Source organism: Terrapene carolina, unplaced genomic scaffold (assembly GCF_002925995.2).
Source record: "Terrapene carolina triunguis isolate 2854851 unplaced genomic scaffold, T_m_triunguis-2.0 Scaffold31070, whole genome shotgun sequence".
NCBI lineage: Eukaryota > Metazoa > Chordata > Testudines > Emydidae > Terrapene > Terrapene triunguis.
This window is the reverse complement of record NW_020695421.1, coordinates 1,097-17,439: the sequence shown is the minus strand read 5'-3', so window position 1 is coordinate 17,439 and position 16,343 is coordinate 1,097. Positions and strand designations below refer to the sequence as shown.

Here is a 16,343-nt window from a genome sequence, read left to right as displayed (position 1 = left end):
GACCTGGTGACCCAGAGGCCCAGCTGAGGAGACGCAGCCGGTTCTGGCCAGTGGGAGGACAATGGGCTGCAGAGTGAGGACCCAGTGACCTAACCAGCCGGTTCCAGCCAGAGGGAGAAACAGGAGAGGAGGCCCCGGTTTACGACCCTGTTTACCTGGAGGGAAGACAACGGACAGAGGCGGGGCCTGGGGCCGGGGATCTCGGATGCCCAGCTGGGAGCAGCGGGGCTCTGGGCTGGAGAGGGGAAGCAGGCAGAGCCCACCTGGATGCAGAGAGACTGGGATGTGCTGGGCTGAGGGAGGCCAGGCCTGAGGGTCAGAGAGTTTCCTGTGCTGTGTTCAACTCTCAATAAACCCTTCTGTTTCATGCTGGCTGAGAGTCACTCCGGTCTAGAGAACAGGGTTGCATCAACCCCTTTGGGGGTGGAGGCCCCGGGGGTCCAGAGCGAGTGGACTCCCTGAGGGGGCCCACGACAGAGACAGACGTGCTAAGGCTCAGAGAGGTGCGGATCCAGGAGGTGGAGGGGCCAGACCCCAAGAGAGAGTGGACCCCCGAGAAGGGCTGTCTCACTAAAAGGGGCACCCCCCCACGGACCACACGGGGCCAAGAGTGGGCACGATCTGTGAGTCCGTGACAGAGAGTTTGCAGTTTTTTTAGAGAGATATTAATAGGAGCACAGGAGGAAACTATCCCAACGTAGAGGAAAGTTAGGAATTGTGGTAAGAGGCCACCTTGGTTTAACCAGGAAGTCTTCAATGACCTGAAACTCAAAAAAATAAAAAGCCAGGCAAAGAGTAGAAACTAGATTAAATTACAAAGGATGAATATTAAAAAACCAAGAGCATGTAGGGACTAAATTAGAAAGGCCAAGGCACAAAATGAGATTAAACTAGTTAGGATCATAAAGGATATCAAGGCAGTATTTGAAAAATACATAAGAGAGAGGAAGACCAAGGACAGGATATACCCTTTACTCAGTAAGGATGGAAAGACTACAACAGAAAATGCAGCAATGGCTGAATTGTTCAATGCCTTTTTTGTTTCAGTTTCCAACAAAAAAAAATTAAGTGATCAGGCAGCTAACATAGTGAACACTAGTGTAAATGAGGTAGGATCTGTGGCTAAAATAGGAAAAGAACAAATTAAGAATTACTTAGACAAGTTAAGTATCTTCAAGACAGCAGGGCCTAATGAAATACAACCTAGAATACTTAAGGAACTGGCTAAAGCCATTAGCAATTTATCTTTGATAATTTATGGAGGACAGGACAGATACCAGAGGACTGGAGAAGGGCAAATATAGTACCTAGCTTTAAAAAGGGCAATATGGAAAACTTGGGGAATTATAAACCAGTAGGCTTAATTTCAGTATCTGGAAAGATAATGGAGCAAATAATCAATCAATCAATTTGTAATCTCCTACATGAAAATAAGGTAATAAATAACAGTCAACATGGATTTGTCAAGAAAAAATCATGGCAAACCAAGGTACTATCCTTCTTTGACAGAATAACAAGTCTTGTGTATAGGGGAAAAGCAGTAGATGGGATAAGTCTCAACTTTAGTAAGACTTCTGATACTGTCTCACATAACTTTCTCATAAACAAACTAGAGAAATATCACCTAGACCAGGGGTTCTCAAACTTGGTCCATGGCTTCTTCAGGGTAATCCCCTGGGGGCCTTGAGACAGGTATGGCCAATCACAGCTCCCAGTGGCCGTGGTTCGCCTTTCCCAGCCAATGGGACCGGTGGGAAGCGGCGCGGTCCAGGCCACCACTTCCCGCAACTCCCATTGGCCAGGAACAGTGAACCGTGGCCACTGGCAGCTGAGAGTGGCCGTACCTGTGGATGCTCAGGTAAACAAAGTGTCTCAAGGCCCACCAGGGGATTACCCTGAACAAACCACAGACAAGTTTGAGAACCAATGACCTAGACAAACCTACTGTAAGGCAGGTGCACAACTGGCTGGAAAACTGTACTCAGGGAATAGTTATCAAATATGGTTCACAGTCGCGTTATTAGGGCATATGACAAAGGCATCTGTCCTGGGTCTCATTCTATTCAGTATCTTCATAAACGGTTTGGAAAATGGCACAGAGAGTACCTTTATAAAGTTTGCAAAGGATACCAAGCTGTGACTGGTAGCTAGCACTTTGGAGGACAGAATTAGAGTTCAGATCTTGACAAACTGGAGAAGTGTTCTGAATTAAATAGGATGAAATTCGATAAGGGTAAATACCAAGTACTCCATTTGCACAAATACAAAATGTGAAATGAGTGCCTAGGAAGGAGTACAGCAGAAAAGAATCTGGGAATTATAGTGGATCACAAAATAAATATGTAATACAGTTGCAGAAAAAGTAAACATCATTCTGGAATATATTAGCTGGAGTGCTGTAAGCAAGAGAAGTCATTCTTCCACTCTACTCAGCCCTGATAAGGCCTCCACTGGAGTATTGTGACCAGTTCTGAGCACCACACTTCAGGAAAAATGTGGCTAAAGTCCAGGGGGCAGCAACAAGGTCTAGAGAACATGATCTCTGAGGAGAGAGAGAAATAATTGTGTGTTTCATCTGGAGAAGAGACGGAGGGGAGCCATGATAACAGTCTCCAAGTAAGTAGGTGATAAATTGTTCTTCTTAACCACTGAGGACAGGACCAGAAATAATGACTTTAAATTGCAGCAAGGGAGATTTAGGTTGACATTAGGAAAAGCCTCCTGTCAGGTTGTCAACCACTGGAATAAATTGGCGAGCAAAGTTGTGGAATCTCCATCATTGGTGGTTTCTAAGACCAGGTTAGACAAACCCCTGTCAGGAATGATCTAGATCAGGGGTTCTCAAACTTGGTCTGTGGCTTGTTCAGGGTAAGCCCCTGGCGGGCCGTGAGACGCTTTGTTTACCTGACCATCCGCAGGTACGGCCGCTCGCAGCTCCCAGTGGATGCGGTTCGCTGAGAGCTGTTTTTCAAATCCTCCATTCGCTCACCCATGAACCACCCATCAGTGACTGTCTCCCTAGCATTCACAGTCACCAGGCGGCCAGCCCGCTCCAGGGGAGCTGCTGGCACCACCGGAAGGTTTGGTAAGCACCGGTGTAAGTCCAGGTCACAGTGGAGACGTATCCTTCCCGCACAACCCATGACTCGGATCCCTAAACCAACAGGGACTGACAGCAGGAGACTGCAGGGAAATGAAATGACAGCATTAGAATGACGTATATCAGAGTGTTACAGCACCTGTTTAACCTAATGTCTGTCTGTTTGCCAGAAGCTGGGAATGGGCGACAGGGGATGGATCACTTGGTGATTGCCTGTTCTGTTCATTCCCTCTGGGGCACCTGGCATTGGCCGCTGTTGGAAAACAGGATACTGGGCTGGATGAACCTTTGGTCTGACCTAGTCTGGCCATTCTTATGTCTCTCTCCCAGTCTATCTGTGTATCTTTCTTTCTTCTGTTGCCTCTCTCTAATTTCTTAATTCTCCTATCTATCCACGTCCATCTGTCCTTCCCTCGGCATCATCTATCCATACATCAATCTGTTGTAAAATGCACAGTTTCCATCTCTCTCCCTCCCTCCCTCCCTCTCTCTCTCTCTCTCTCTCTTTCTCTTGATGCTCTTCTGAAGTCTTGAGAAAAGGAGGTAAGCAATGCTAACGAATGCTCCAAATCACTACAAATACTGAAATAGAACAGTGACACATCCAGTTGGCAGCCCCCTCTCTCTTTATGTGTGCAATAACTCTTAATCATCCTAAACCCCGAATCAAATGCTGCTTCAGCCATTTCTGATTCTACATCCCAGAAGCGAAGCAGCTGGGTTGGAAGAGCCCAGAGTATTCTGAACAGAGACTTAGGGCTGGTCCACACTACCCGCCTAATTCGGCGGGTAGAGATCGATCTTCTGGGATCGATTTATCGCGTCTCATCTGGACGCGATAGATCGATCCCAGAAGCGCTCCCCCGTCGACTGCGGAACTCCTGCTCGCCGAGAGGAGGAAGCGCTGTCGACGGGGGAGCCTGCCTGCGCCGCGTGGACCCGAAGTAGGTAAATTTAGTTCGATATAGGAAACGTCGACTTCAGCTACGCTATTCTCGTAGCTGAAGTTGCGTTTCCTATATCGATCCCCCGCCCCAGTGTGGACCAGCCCTAACAGTAGAAGTGAAGAAAGACCCAGGGCATTTTCAGCCTCATGGCTCTGAGTTGAGTGGTGTTAATTTATTGACACCTGAGACATTCAAGGCACTGAGATACACTGGCTCCCTGTCTCATCTCTGCCTGAGTTTTTATGCCTCAGGCTCATCACATGACACATAACCCAAGTTGAGGTTCTATATCTGCCTCTGCTTGCTAGGCACCAAGCTGAACTGCCTTCTTGCCGCTCTGCAACCCTGGCCATAGGGACTCCTCCAGCGGCCTCATCCAAGAGAGTGGGAGTAAATTTGATGTGTGTAAATTTGACTGTATGAGTGAATTTTGTGTGGGTCAGTGGTGTGTGGCTGTGTCCAGAATATACTGGATTATATGTCTAATTTACAGGTCAAATGTCCAGGATTGCATGAGGATTTGGAATAATAGAGACTTGGTGGGATAACTCACATGACTGGAGTACTGTCATGGATGGATATAAACTGTTCAGGAAGGACAGACAGGGCAGAAAAGGTGGGGGAGTTGCGTTGTATGTAAGAGAGGAGTATGACTGCTCAGAGCTCCGGTATGAAACTGCAGAAAAACCTGAGAGTCTCTGGATAAAGTTTAGAAGTGTGCGCAACAAAGGTGATGTCGTGGTCGGAGTCTGCTATATACCACCAGACCAGGGGGATGAGGTGGACGAGCTTTCTTCTGGCAACTAGCAGAAGTTACTAGATCGCAGGCCCTGGTTCTCATGGGAGACTTTAATCACCCTGATATCTGCTGGGAGAGCAATACAGCGGTGCACAGACAATCCAGGAAGTTTTTGGAAAGTGTAGGGGACAATTTCCTGGTGCAAGTGCTGGAGGAACCAATTAGGGGCAGAGCTCTTCTAGACCTGCTGCTCACAAACCGGGAAGAATTAGTAGGGGAAGCAAAAGTGGACGGGAACCTGGGAGACAGTGACCATGAGATGGTCGAGTTCAGGATCCTGACACAAGGAAGAAGGGAGAGCAGCAGAATACAGACCCTGGACTTCAGAAAAGCAGACTTTGACTCCCTCAGGGAAATGATGGTCAGGATCCCCTGGGAGAATAACATGAGCGGGAAAGGAGTCCAGGAGAGCTGGCTGTATTTTAAAGAATCCTTACTGAGGTTGCAGGAACAAACCATCCCGATGTGTAGAAAGAATAGTAAATATGGCAGGCGACCAGCTTGGCTTAACAGTGAAATCCTTGCTGATCTTAACTGCAAAAAAGAAGCTTACAAGAAGTGGAAGCTTGGTCAAATGATCAGGGAGGAGTATAAAAATATTGCTCAGGCATGCAGGAGTGAAATCAGGAAGGCCACATCACACTTGGAGTTGCAGCTAGCAAGAAATGTTAAGAGTAACAAGAAGGGTTTCTTCAGGTATGTTAGCAACAAGAAGAAACTCAAGGAAAGTGTGGGCCCCTTACTGAATGAGGGAGGCAACCTAGTGACAGAGGATGTGGAAAAAGCTAATGTACTCAATGATTTTTTTGCCTCTGTCTTCACAAACAAGGTCAGCTCCCAGACTGCTGCACTGGGCAGCACAGTATGAGGAGAAGGTGACCAGCCCTCTGTGGAGAAAGAAGTGGTTCGGGACTATTTAGAAAAACTGGAAGAGCACAAGTCCCTGGGGCCGGATGCGCTGCATCCGAGGGTGTTAAAGGAGTTGGTGGATGTGATTACAGAGCCATTGGCTATTATCTTTGAAAACTCATGGCGATCGGGGGAGGTCCCGGATGACTGGAAAAAGGCTAATGTAGTGCCCATCTTTAAAAAAGGGAAGGAGGAGGATCCGGGGAACTACAGGCCAGTCAGCCTCACCTCAGTCCCTGGAAAAATCATGGAGCAGGTCCTCAAGGCATCAATTCTGAAGCACTTAGAGGAGAGGAAAGTGATCAGGAACAGTCAGCATGGATTCACCAAGGGCAAGTCATGCCTGACTAACCTAATTGCCTTCTATGAGGAGATAACTGGGTCTGTGGATGAGGGGAAAGCAGTGGATGTGTTATTCCTTGACTTTAGGAAAGCTTTTGATACGGTCTCCCACAGTATTCTTGCCAGCAAGTTAAAGAAGTATGGGCTGGATGAATGGACTATAAGGTGGATAGAAAGCTGGCTAGATCGTTGGGCTCAACGGGTAGTGATCAACGGCTCCATGTCTAGTTGGCAGCCGGTTTCAAGCGGAGTGCCCCAAGGGTCGGTCCTGGGGCCGGTTTTGTTCAATATCTTCATTAATGATCTGGAGGATGGCGTGGACTGCACTCTCAGCAAGTTTGCAGATGACACTAAACTGGGAAGAGTGGTAGATACGCTGGAGGGTAGGGATAGGATACAGAGGGACCTAGACAAATTAGAGGATTGGGTCAAAAGAAACCTGATGAGGTTCAACAAGGACAAGTGCAGAGTCCTGCACTTAGGATGGAAGAATCCCATTCACTGTTACAGACTAGGGACTGAATGGCTAGGCAGCAGTTCTGCAGAAAAGGACCTGGGGGTTACAGTGGATGAGAAGCTGGATATGAGTCAACTGTGTGCTCTTGTTGCCAAGAAGGCTAACAGCATTTTGGGCTGTATAAGTAGGGGCATTGCCAGCAGATCGAGGGACGTGATTATTCCCCTCTATTCGACATTGGTGAGCAGGGCCGGCTCTGGATTTTTGGGGGGGGGGAGCTAGCGGGGGGGAGGGGGAGGGGGAGGGAGCGGGAGGGAGAGAGAGAGAGGGGGGTGGCCAGGGCTACAGCGGGGGCGCTGCCACGCAGCCCCTCCCGCCGCGCCGCCTCCTGCCGCCTGCCGGGAGGGCTCCGCTCCTGTCGACGGGGAGGGAAGGACGAGGACTGCCCTGCCGGGCTTGCTGCAGGGCGCTCCAGTCCTCCGCGCCACTGCTCCCTACAGGGCGGCCGGAGCGGAACAAAAGAAATAAAAAAGTGGCCGTGCCGCCCTAGGATTGGGCGGAATGCCGCCTCCTACAAGCTGCCGCCCCAAGCACCTGCTTGCTCAGCTGGTGCCTGGAGCCGGCCCTGTTGGTGAGGCCTCATCTGCAGTACTGTGTCCAGTTTTGGGCCCCACACGACAAGAAGGTTGTGGAAAAATTGGAAAGAGTCCAGCGGAGGGCAACAAAAATGATTAGGGGGCTGGAGCACATGACTTATGAGGCGAGGCTGAGGGAACTGGGATTGTTTAGTCTGCAGAAGAGAAGAATGAGGGGGGATTTGATAGCTGCTTTCAACTACCTGAAAGGGGGTTCCAAAGAGGATGGATCTAGACTGTTCTCAGTGGTGGCAGATGACAGAACAAGGAGTAATGGTCTCAAGTTGCAGTGGGGGAGATTTGGGTTGGATATTAGGAAACACTATTTCACTAGGAGGGTGGTGAAGCACTGGAATGGGTTCCCTAGGGAGGTGGTGGAATCTCCTTCCTTAGAGGTTTTTAAGGCCCGACTTGACAAAGCCCCGGCTGGGATGATTTAGTTGGGAATTGGTCCTGCTTTGAGCAGGGGGTTGGACTAGATGACCTCCTGAGGTCCCTTCCAACCCTGATATTCTATGATTATGATTTATGCTCATATTTGACATCAGTCTAGTAGAACAGTGGTGGAAAACTTCAGAACAATTTTATACAAATTTTCTGTAGATGTGAATGCTGAATGAAACGGCCATTAGGTGGCAGCACTTCTTTATGAACCTGCTATTTCCTTCCAGATAAGGACAGGTCACACTTTTATTAAATGTTATGTACAAATAAACACACTGGGTCTTCAAACGGTTCTATTATTTCACTTTTGATTGTGGGTTATGGGGACCCTTCTACTTTCAATCCATTTTATATTTCCCTGTGATTTGAAAATGCAGGCTGTAACTGTGAAGACTGCCTAAGGGTAGGCAGGGTTATTAATCCCTAAAATTAATGGGGTTTGGGCATTCGGGATGGGATTCCAAAGCAGACTAAGAGAGTTAGGTGCCCAAATCCCTTTTAATTTCAATGGGATTTGATCATCCTTTGAAAATTCCAGTAACAGTATAACTCTGGGAGCTATTTTTTTAGGTATGCCTAACTCTTCTTAGCATACAGTGGTGTTTGCCCTGATTCTGTCTGATTAAATCCATGCACTGAGGGCTGAAGTAAGACTTAAGTGGTGCATAGGCCTTTTTTCTGATCAACTGCACAATTGCAGCTGTGATTTTCAAAGGATCCATTGGGATTTAGGCACTTAAATCCCCCTTGAGTGTCAATAGAATGTGGGTGTCTAACACCGTGAGGAGCCTGTGACAATTCCAGCCTTCACAACCAGGGATTTATTCAGCAGGTTCATGGATTTGTAAGGCCAGAAAGGACCATTATAATCATGTGATCTGCTCTCCTGTATCACACAGGCCAGAGAATTTCAGCCAGTGCTCCCTACGCCTGAGCTATAGTATGTCCTTTAGAAAGAGAAATCCAGTCTGGGTTTGAACCATCCAAGTGATGAAGAACCCACCACCTCGTTAGATAAATTGGTCATTGGATAAATTGGTCCAATGAGTAACTGAAACACTCACTCTTAAAAATTTTCACCTGGTTTCTAGCCTGAGTTTGTCCTGCTTCAGTTTCCAGACATTGGATCTCATTCTGACTTTCTCGTGCTTGATTAAAGACCCCTCTGCTACCAGAAATCTTCTCCCAGTAAAGGCCCTTCCCGTCCTTGCATCACATTCTGCTGTGTCTCCTTCCAGCTCTCCCCTTTGTGGTGAATTTCTGAGCACAACTGAGGTGCTGATTCCCAGAAGTCAGTTAGAGGTTTTCACCTCCGGGAACCCAGCTGCAGCAGTTCCCTCTCCCCCTACACACGGACACCCCCCTTTCCTGTCTGTGGTCTCCTTCTAACTTCGCATGTAGGAGTCAGTTTCTCAGGGAAGGAGAAAGCTGTAGGATTTTTGTGCAGGGCTCCCTGTTAATCACCGTGTGTCTCTATTGAAAGCACAGAAATACGAGTCCCTCAGCTCCACACCCGTGATCCTCAAACTGATGGAGCTTTCGGATTTCTTGGAGTCCGCAGAGCATCTCTCCCCAGCCTCATTCTTCTTTAATCCATCGGAATATTCCCAAAGTAGGAAAACAAGCTTTTCCGCTCCATGTTGTTTGTACCAATACAAAGAATAATAGCGAGCGTCCGTTTCGTAAGCGCAGTCCAAGGTCACAGACCCACCCTCCACGCCTGACGCTGCCGGCTGGGTCTGCGTTACAGCATCTTCCGTGCTGGAGCCTGTTACAAAGGAGGAGGGGGGGGGAGGAGAGGTTAGTCGTAGAATGTTGCCCCTGAATTTATTTATGGAGAGCGTCCCTCATTGATTATCCTGATGATGACAACAATCTTCATCGTCACCTTGGATCAGGCACTGACAGTTATTTTTGATTTGCACAGCACCCACCCCTAGGTGGGAATCATGGGCTGTTGCAGCTGATTAATTATTGGTAAATATTTATTAATTATTAATTATTATTATTATTATTATGTTATTACTGTTCCAACCCCACCATCAGTTTTACTCACATTCCCAGTGATTTCCATTGCAACTTTTTACCAATAGAAAGAATGGCCCAAGGACTGGGCAGCATTGCGATATTTCCCGTTACATAAGAACGGGCATACTGGGTCAGACCAAAGGTTCATTTAGCCCAGTATTCTGTCTTCCCACAGTGGCCAATGCCAGGTGCCCCAGAGGGAATGAACAGAACAGGGAATCATCCAGGGATCCACCCCCTTCATCCAAGGTTTTTCAAAGCTTCAGGCTGAGATTTTTTCAAAGGCGCCTAAGAGAACTAGGTACCCAAACCCGCACTTTGAAACCCCTGCCCAGTTCACCAAGACTCCCCAACCCTCACTTCTATTCTGGCTCTGAGTTAAGAAGATTCCAATTGTAGAGTCTCTATTTACCAAGTCATACCAAAGCGGTCACAGCCCACAGTAGGTTTTGTTCCTTCATAATGACAAGATTTTCCTCCTGCCCCGGTGTCACACTTTCTCTCTTCTTCTGCACCACATGTCTTGTTAGCTCTCAGGCTGCTGCGTGGCCCTCGACATGACAACCGACGTGTCTGTGACAGCTCTGCTGCAAACAAGCAATTAGTGTTTCCTGATTGATTGTAGATTAGCAGCAGAGCCAAACTTCCTGGCGGAGTTAACCACTGATTGAGTGACAGCACCACCCCACTGGCAGATTGCAATCAGAACTGGCTAAAACGGGGGCTGCAGAACAGCGCCCCCTAGTGTCACATTGGGCTCAGCACTAGCTCTCAGGGAAGAGAGCCCCATAAAGAGCCCCCACCCTGCTGCCTGCAGCACAGCGCCCCCTAGCAGCCTGCATGGGCACTGAGGTCAGTGCTGAGTCCCCCTCACCATACATGAATTATCAGGTGTCCCATCCAAATCCGATTCAAAGACTTCAAGGGATGGAGAATCCCTCACACCCCCAGGCAGGTTGTTCCTATGGTTAACTACCTTCACTGTTAAAAATGTTTGCCTTATTTCTACTTGCTGGCCTTTGGATTCAGAGCTGCTGTTGGTACCATTTATTAACTTTTGATATTATAGTAGCACCTAGAAACCCAATTGAGATCAGAGCCTTATTTTGCTGGGCAATGCACGGATATATAGAGACAGTCCCTGCTCTAAGAAACTTACAATCTAAATAGAAAAGACAGAAAAAGTATTATTAGCCACCTCCATTATACAGATGGGGAACTGAAACCCAGGGAGATTAGGGTTGGATTTTTTTCAAGGCGCCTATGGGAGTTAAGCACCTAATTCCTATAAAATGCTCTGACAATCTTGGCTCTGGCCTCCTAAGTGACCTTGCACGAGTCGCTTCTTTGTACAGCGCCTAGCACCATCAGACCCAACTGGCAATAATAAGAAAGTTTCAGCAGGGATTGGGCAGCGTCATGGGCTGGCCGGTCCTTTGCAGCAAGCTAGCTTCGGCTACCAGCTACTGATGAGCAGGCAACATAAGGGCTCATTAGTGACCCCTGCTGGGTGTAATGGGGGTTAATTAGAAGGGCTGCCCCCCGACCCCCAGTTGTGGTGGTGAAGCAGGCAGAGCACTATTTAAATAGGGCGGGGCGCTCGTTAATGGAGAGAGACGGTCCTGGAGAGAGGTGTGAGGGGAGGCACCCTGTGGGAAGCCCCCCCTACCCCAGCAGGGCTATAAACGCCTGTCCCCGTCTGCCCAAGGGGCTCTGTCCCACCCCGCCCCGCAGCCCCTCCCGGGTCACCCCCAGAGTTATTGGACAGGCTGCGCTGCGCCCTGTGTCACTGTGTCTCCACGGCGCAGAGGTAGCGGGCGGTGTCCCCCAGCTGGCAGCCGCGGATGTGCAGGGAGCTCCGCTTCCGCTCCGGATCGTGATCCGCAGTGAAATTCGGTTCTTGTGTCTCGCTCCCCTTGCCGTGCAGCATCAGCAGGAAAAGGGGCCGCTCCCCGGGAGCCTGCCGGTACCAGTGTAAACGGGTGATTGCGCTGGAGTAAGTGCAGGTCACGGTGCCATTCTGCCCCTCGGAGACACCCCGCCATTCCGGGCTGTGCTCCACAGAGAGCTGCCCGCTGGCCACTGGGAATAACAGAGACAAGGGGGAACCGAGTCAGACACTGCCCCGAGCCGCCTGCCCCCGGGAACCGCGGGACAGGGTGGGAAGAGAGACAGGCTGTGGGGGGAGAGACCGACCGATCTCCCCATTTCACTCCCTTCTTCCCCAGCACACAGTCAATGAAATCCAGCCCCAGCTCCCTGCTAGTCACCAGCGGGTCTGTCTCCCCAGCCCTTACCCCACACGTGCATTAGCTGGATCACCCAGGACAGCCCCCGCGGCCTCCCCATCCCTGCGCTCCCTGACAGCCCAGGGCGCGGGGACCCTGCTGGGTTCTCCCCTAGGGCTGGCCCGTGTGTTGGGGTCTCCTCTACTGGAGGGATCGGGCACGTTCTTCTCCCCACCCCCCGTGTGCCCAGCCAATGAGGGACCAGCCCCTTCTCTCCCATCTCAGCCGTGTGCCACTGCCTAGAACTCCTTCCCGTAGTGCCCTTCACCTTGTGAAAGCTGCCCCCGTGTGGCCAAGTGTATAAGCGAGCGCAGAAAAATTTATTTCTTTTCAAAGGGAAGTCAGGTGCCCAACTCCCATTGACTCTACCAGAACTGGGTGTCCAAATCCCCTAGGCAGCCTCCATGAAGAAATGACTCCTCTCAATTATCAAACTAAAGCTGTAGGGAGAGATTTCTCCAAAGTACTTAGGGGACTCAGGAGCACAAGTCCCATTAATAATACTGCCCAATTGATTTTTATTCATAGAGTTTAAGTCTACAAGAGTCCATTAGTCTGGCCTCCTGTGTAGTTATATCTCTAGGTTTTAGTCAGGACGAGAGGATGGAAGAGGATAAAGTATGGGCCAGACCAGACGAGAAACATTCATATAAAAAAGAATCTGACACATCAGAAAAGGGCAGAAAAATAAACAGTGACAAGTTTTTAAAGTGCTTGTACACAAACGCTAGAAGTCTAAATAATAAGATGGGTGAACTAGAGTGCCTCGTGTTAAAGGAGGATATTGATATAATAGGCATCACAGAAACCTGGTGGACTGAGGACAATCAATGGGACACAATCATTCCGGGGTACAAAATATATGGGAAGGACAGAACAGGTCGTGCGGGGGGGAGGGGGGGCGGAAGTGGCACTATATGTGAAAGAAAATGTAGAATCGAATGAAGTAAAAATCTTAAATGAATCCACATATTCCATAGAATCTCTATGGATAGTAATTTCATGCTCTAATAAGAATATAACTGTAGGGATCTATTATCGACCACCTGACCAGGACAGTGATAGTGACGCTGAAATGCTAAGGCAGATTAGAGAGGCTATCAAAATAAAGAACTCAATAATAGTGGGGGATTTCAATTATCCCCATATTGACTGGGTACATGTCACCTCTGGACGAAATGCAGAGACAAAATTTCTCAATACTTTAAATGACTGCTTCTTGGAGCAGCTGGTACATGAACCCACAAGGGGAGTGTCAATTCTCGATTTATTCCTGAGTGGCGCACAGGATCTGGTCCAAGAGGTAACTATAACAGGACCGCTTGGAAATAGTGACCATAATATAATAACATTTAACATTCCTGTGGTGGGAAGAACACCTCAACAGCCCAACACCGTGGCATTTAATTTCTGAAAGGGGAACTATGCAAAAATGAGGAGATTAGAAATTAAAAGGTACAATGACTGGAGTGAAATCCCTGCAAGCTGCATGGACACTTTTCAAAGACACCATTACAGAGGCCCAACTTAAATGTATATCCCAAATTAAAAAACACAGTAAAACAATTTTAAAACAGCCACCGTGGCTTAATAACCATGTAAATGAAAAAAGAACAGGAGTACTTGTGGCACCTTAGAGACTAACAAATTTATTAAAGCATAAGCTTTCGTGGGCTACAGCCCACTTCTTCGGATGCATCCATAAAAAAAGTTGCAATACTATAGAATACTATATTATCGTGGGGGCCCCTGTGGGGCCTGGGGCAAATTGCCCCACTTGCCCCCTTGGGAGGCCCTCGGGGGCTTGCCTCCCCAAATGGGGTTCATGTGCCACCCATGGTAGGCAGATGGAGGATAATCTGCCCCCCACCAGATGGATGGGATTGAAATACAAACCTACAGTGTCAGAGGCTGATGCATCCGAAGAAGTGGGCTGTAGCCCACGAAAGCTTATGCTCTAATAAATTTGTTAGTCTCTAAGGTGCCACAAGTACTCCTGTTCTTTTTGCGGATACAGACTAACATGGCTGCTACTCTGAAACATGTAAATGAAGCAGTGAGAGATAAAAAGGCATCTTTTAAAAAATGGGAGTCAAATCCTAGTGAGGTAAATAGAAAGGAGCATAAACACTGCCAAATTAAGTGTAAAAATGTAATAAGAAAAGCCAAAAGGAGTTTGAAGAACAGCTAGCCAAAAACTCAAAAGGTAATAACAAAATGTTTTTAAGTACATCAGAAGAAGGAAGCCTGCTAAATAACCAGTGGGGCCCCTGGACGATCGAGATACAAAAGGAGCACTTAAAGATGATAAAGTCATTGTAGAGAAACTAAATGAATTCTTTGCTTCAGTCTTCATGGCTGAGGATGTTAGGGAGATTCCCAAACCTGAGCCGTCCTTTGTAGGTGATAAATCTGAGGAATTGTCACAGATTGAAGTGTCACTAGAGGAGGTTTTGGAATTAATTGATAAAATTAACAGTAACAAGTCACCAGATGGCATTCACCCAAGAGTTCTGAAAGAACTCAAATGTGAAATTGCAGAACTATTAACTATGGTTTGTAACCTGTCCTTTAAATCGGCTTCTGTACCCAATGACTGGAAGATAGCTAATCATAGAATCATAGAATATCAGGGTTGGAAGGGACCTCAGGAGGTCATCTAGTCCAGCCCCCTGCTCAAAGCAGGACCAATTCCCAACTAAATCATCCCATCCAGGGCTTTGTCAAGCCTGACCTTAAAAACCTCTAAGGAAGGAGATTCCACCACCTCCCTAGGTAACCCATTCCAGTGCTTCACCACCCTCCTAGTGAAAAAGTTTTTCCTAATATCCAACCTAAACCTCCCCAACTGCAACTTGAGACCATTACTCCTTGTTCTGTCATCTGGTACCACTGAGAACAGTCTAGATCCATCCTCTTTGGAACCCCCTTTCAGGTAGTTGAAAGCAGCTATCAAATCCCCCCTCATTCTTCTCTTCTGCAGACTAAACAATCCCAGTTCCCTCAGCCTCGCCTCATAAGTCATGTGCTCCAGCCCCCTAATCATTATTGTTGCCCTCCGCTGGACTCTTTCCAATTTTTCCACATCCTTCTTGTAGTGTGGGGCCCAAAACTGGACACAGTACTCCAGTAGAGGCCTCACCAATGTCGAATAGAGGGGAATGATCACGTCCCTCAATCTGCTGGCAATGCCCCTACTTATACAGCCCAAAATGCCGTTAGCCTTCTTGGCAGCAAGGGCACACTGTTGACTCATAGCCAGCTTCTCGTCCACTGTAACCCCTACGTCCTTTTCTGCAGAACTGCTGCCTAGCCATTCGGTCCCTAGTCTGTAGCAGTGCATGGGATTCTTCCGTCCTAAGTGCAGGACTCTGCACTTGTCCTTGTTGAATATCATCAGGTTTCTTTTGGCTCAATCCTCTAATTTGTCTAGGTCCCTCTGTATCCTATCCCTACCCTCCAGCATATCTACCACTCCTCCCAGTTTAGTGTCATCTGCAAACTTGCTGAGAGTGCAGTCCACGCCATCCTCCAGATCATTAATGAAGATATTGAACAAAACCGGCCCCAGGACCGAGCCCTGGGGCACTCCACTTGAAACCGGCTGCCAACTAGACTTGGAGCCGTTGATCACTACCCATTGAGCCCGACGATCTAGCCAGCTTTCTATCCACCTTATAGTCCATTCATCCAGCCCATACTTCTTTAACTTGGTGGCAAGAAAACTGTGGGAGACCGTATCAAAAGCTCTGCTAATGTAACGCCAATATTTAAAAAAGGACTCTAGAGGTGATCCCGACAATTACAGACCAGTAAGTCTAACGTCAGTACTGGGCAAATTAGTTGAAACAATAGTAAAGAATAAAATTGTCAGACACACAGAAGAACATAAATTGTTGGGCAAAAGTCAACATGGTTTCTGTAAAGGGAAATCATGTCTTACTAATCTATTAGAGTTCTTCGAAGGGGTCAACAAACATGTGGACAAGGGGGATTCAGTGGACATAGTGTACTTAGATTTCCAGAAAGCCTTTGACAAGGTCCCTCACCAAAGGCTCTTATGTAAATTAAGTTGTCATGAGATAAAAGGGAAGGTCCTTTCATGGATTGAGAACTGGTTAAAAGACAGGGAACAAAGGGTCTTTTAAATTTTCAGAATGGAGAGGGGTAACTAGTGGTGTTCCCCAAGGGTCAGTCCTAGGACCAATCCTATTCAACTTATTCATAAATGATCTGGAGAAAGGGGTAAACAGTGAGGTGGCAAAGTTTGCAGATGATACTAAACTGCTCAAGATAGTTAAGACCAAAGCAGACTGTGAAGAACTTCAAAAAGATCTCGCAAAACTAAGGGACTGGGCAACAAAATGGCAAATGAAATTTAATGTGGATAAATG

At 47.8% G+C, this 16,343-nt stretch overlaps 1 gene segment (V, D, J or C); it reads right to left on the bottom strand.

Annotated features, from left to right (window-relative positions):
• Nucleotides 1-11,447: 11,447 nt before the first annotated feature.
• Nucleotides 11,448-12,010, bottom strand: LOC115271494. The segment is given in 2 exon segments: nt 11,448-11,743; nt 11,959-12,010. Coding segments are annotated over 2 exon segments (348 nt in total).
• Nucleotides 12,011-16,343: the final 4,333 nt, after the last annotated feature.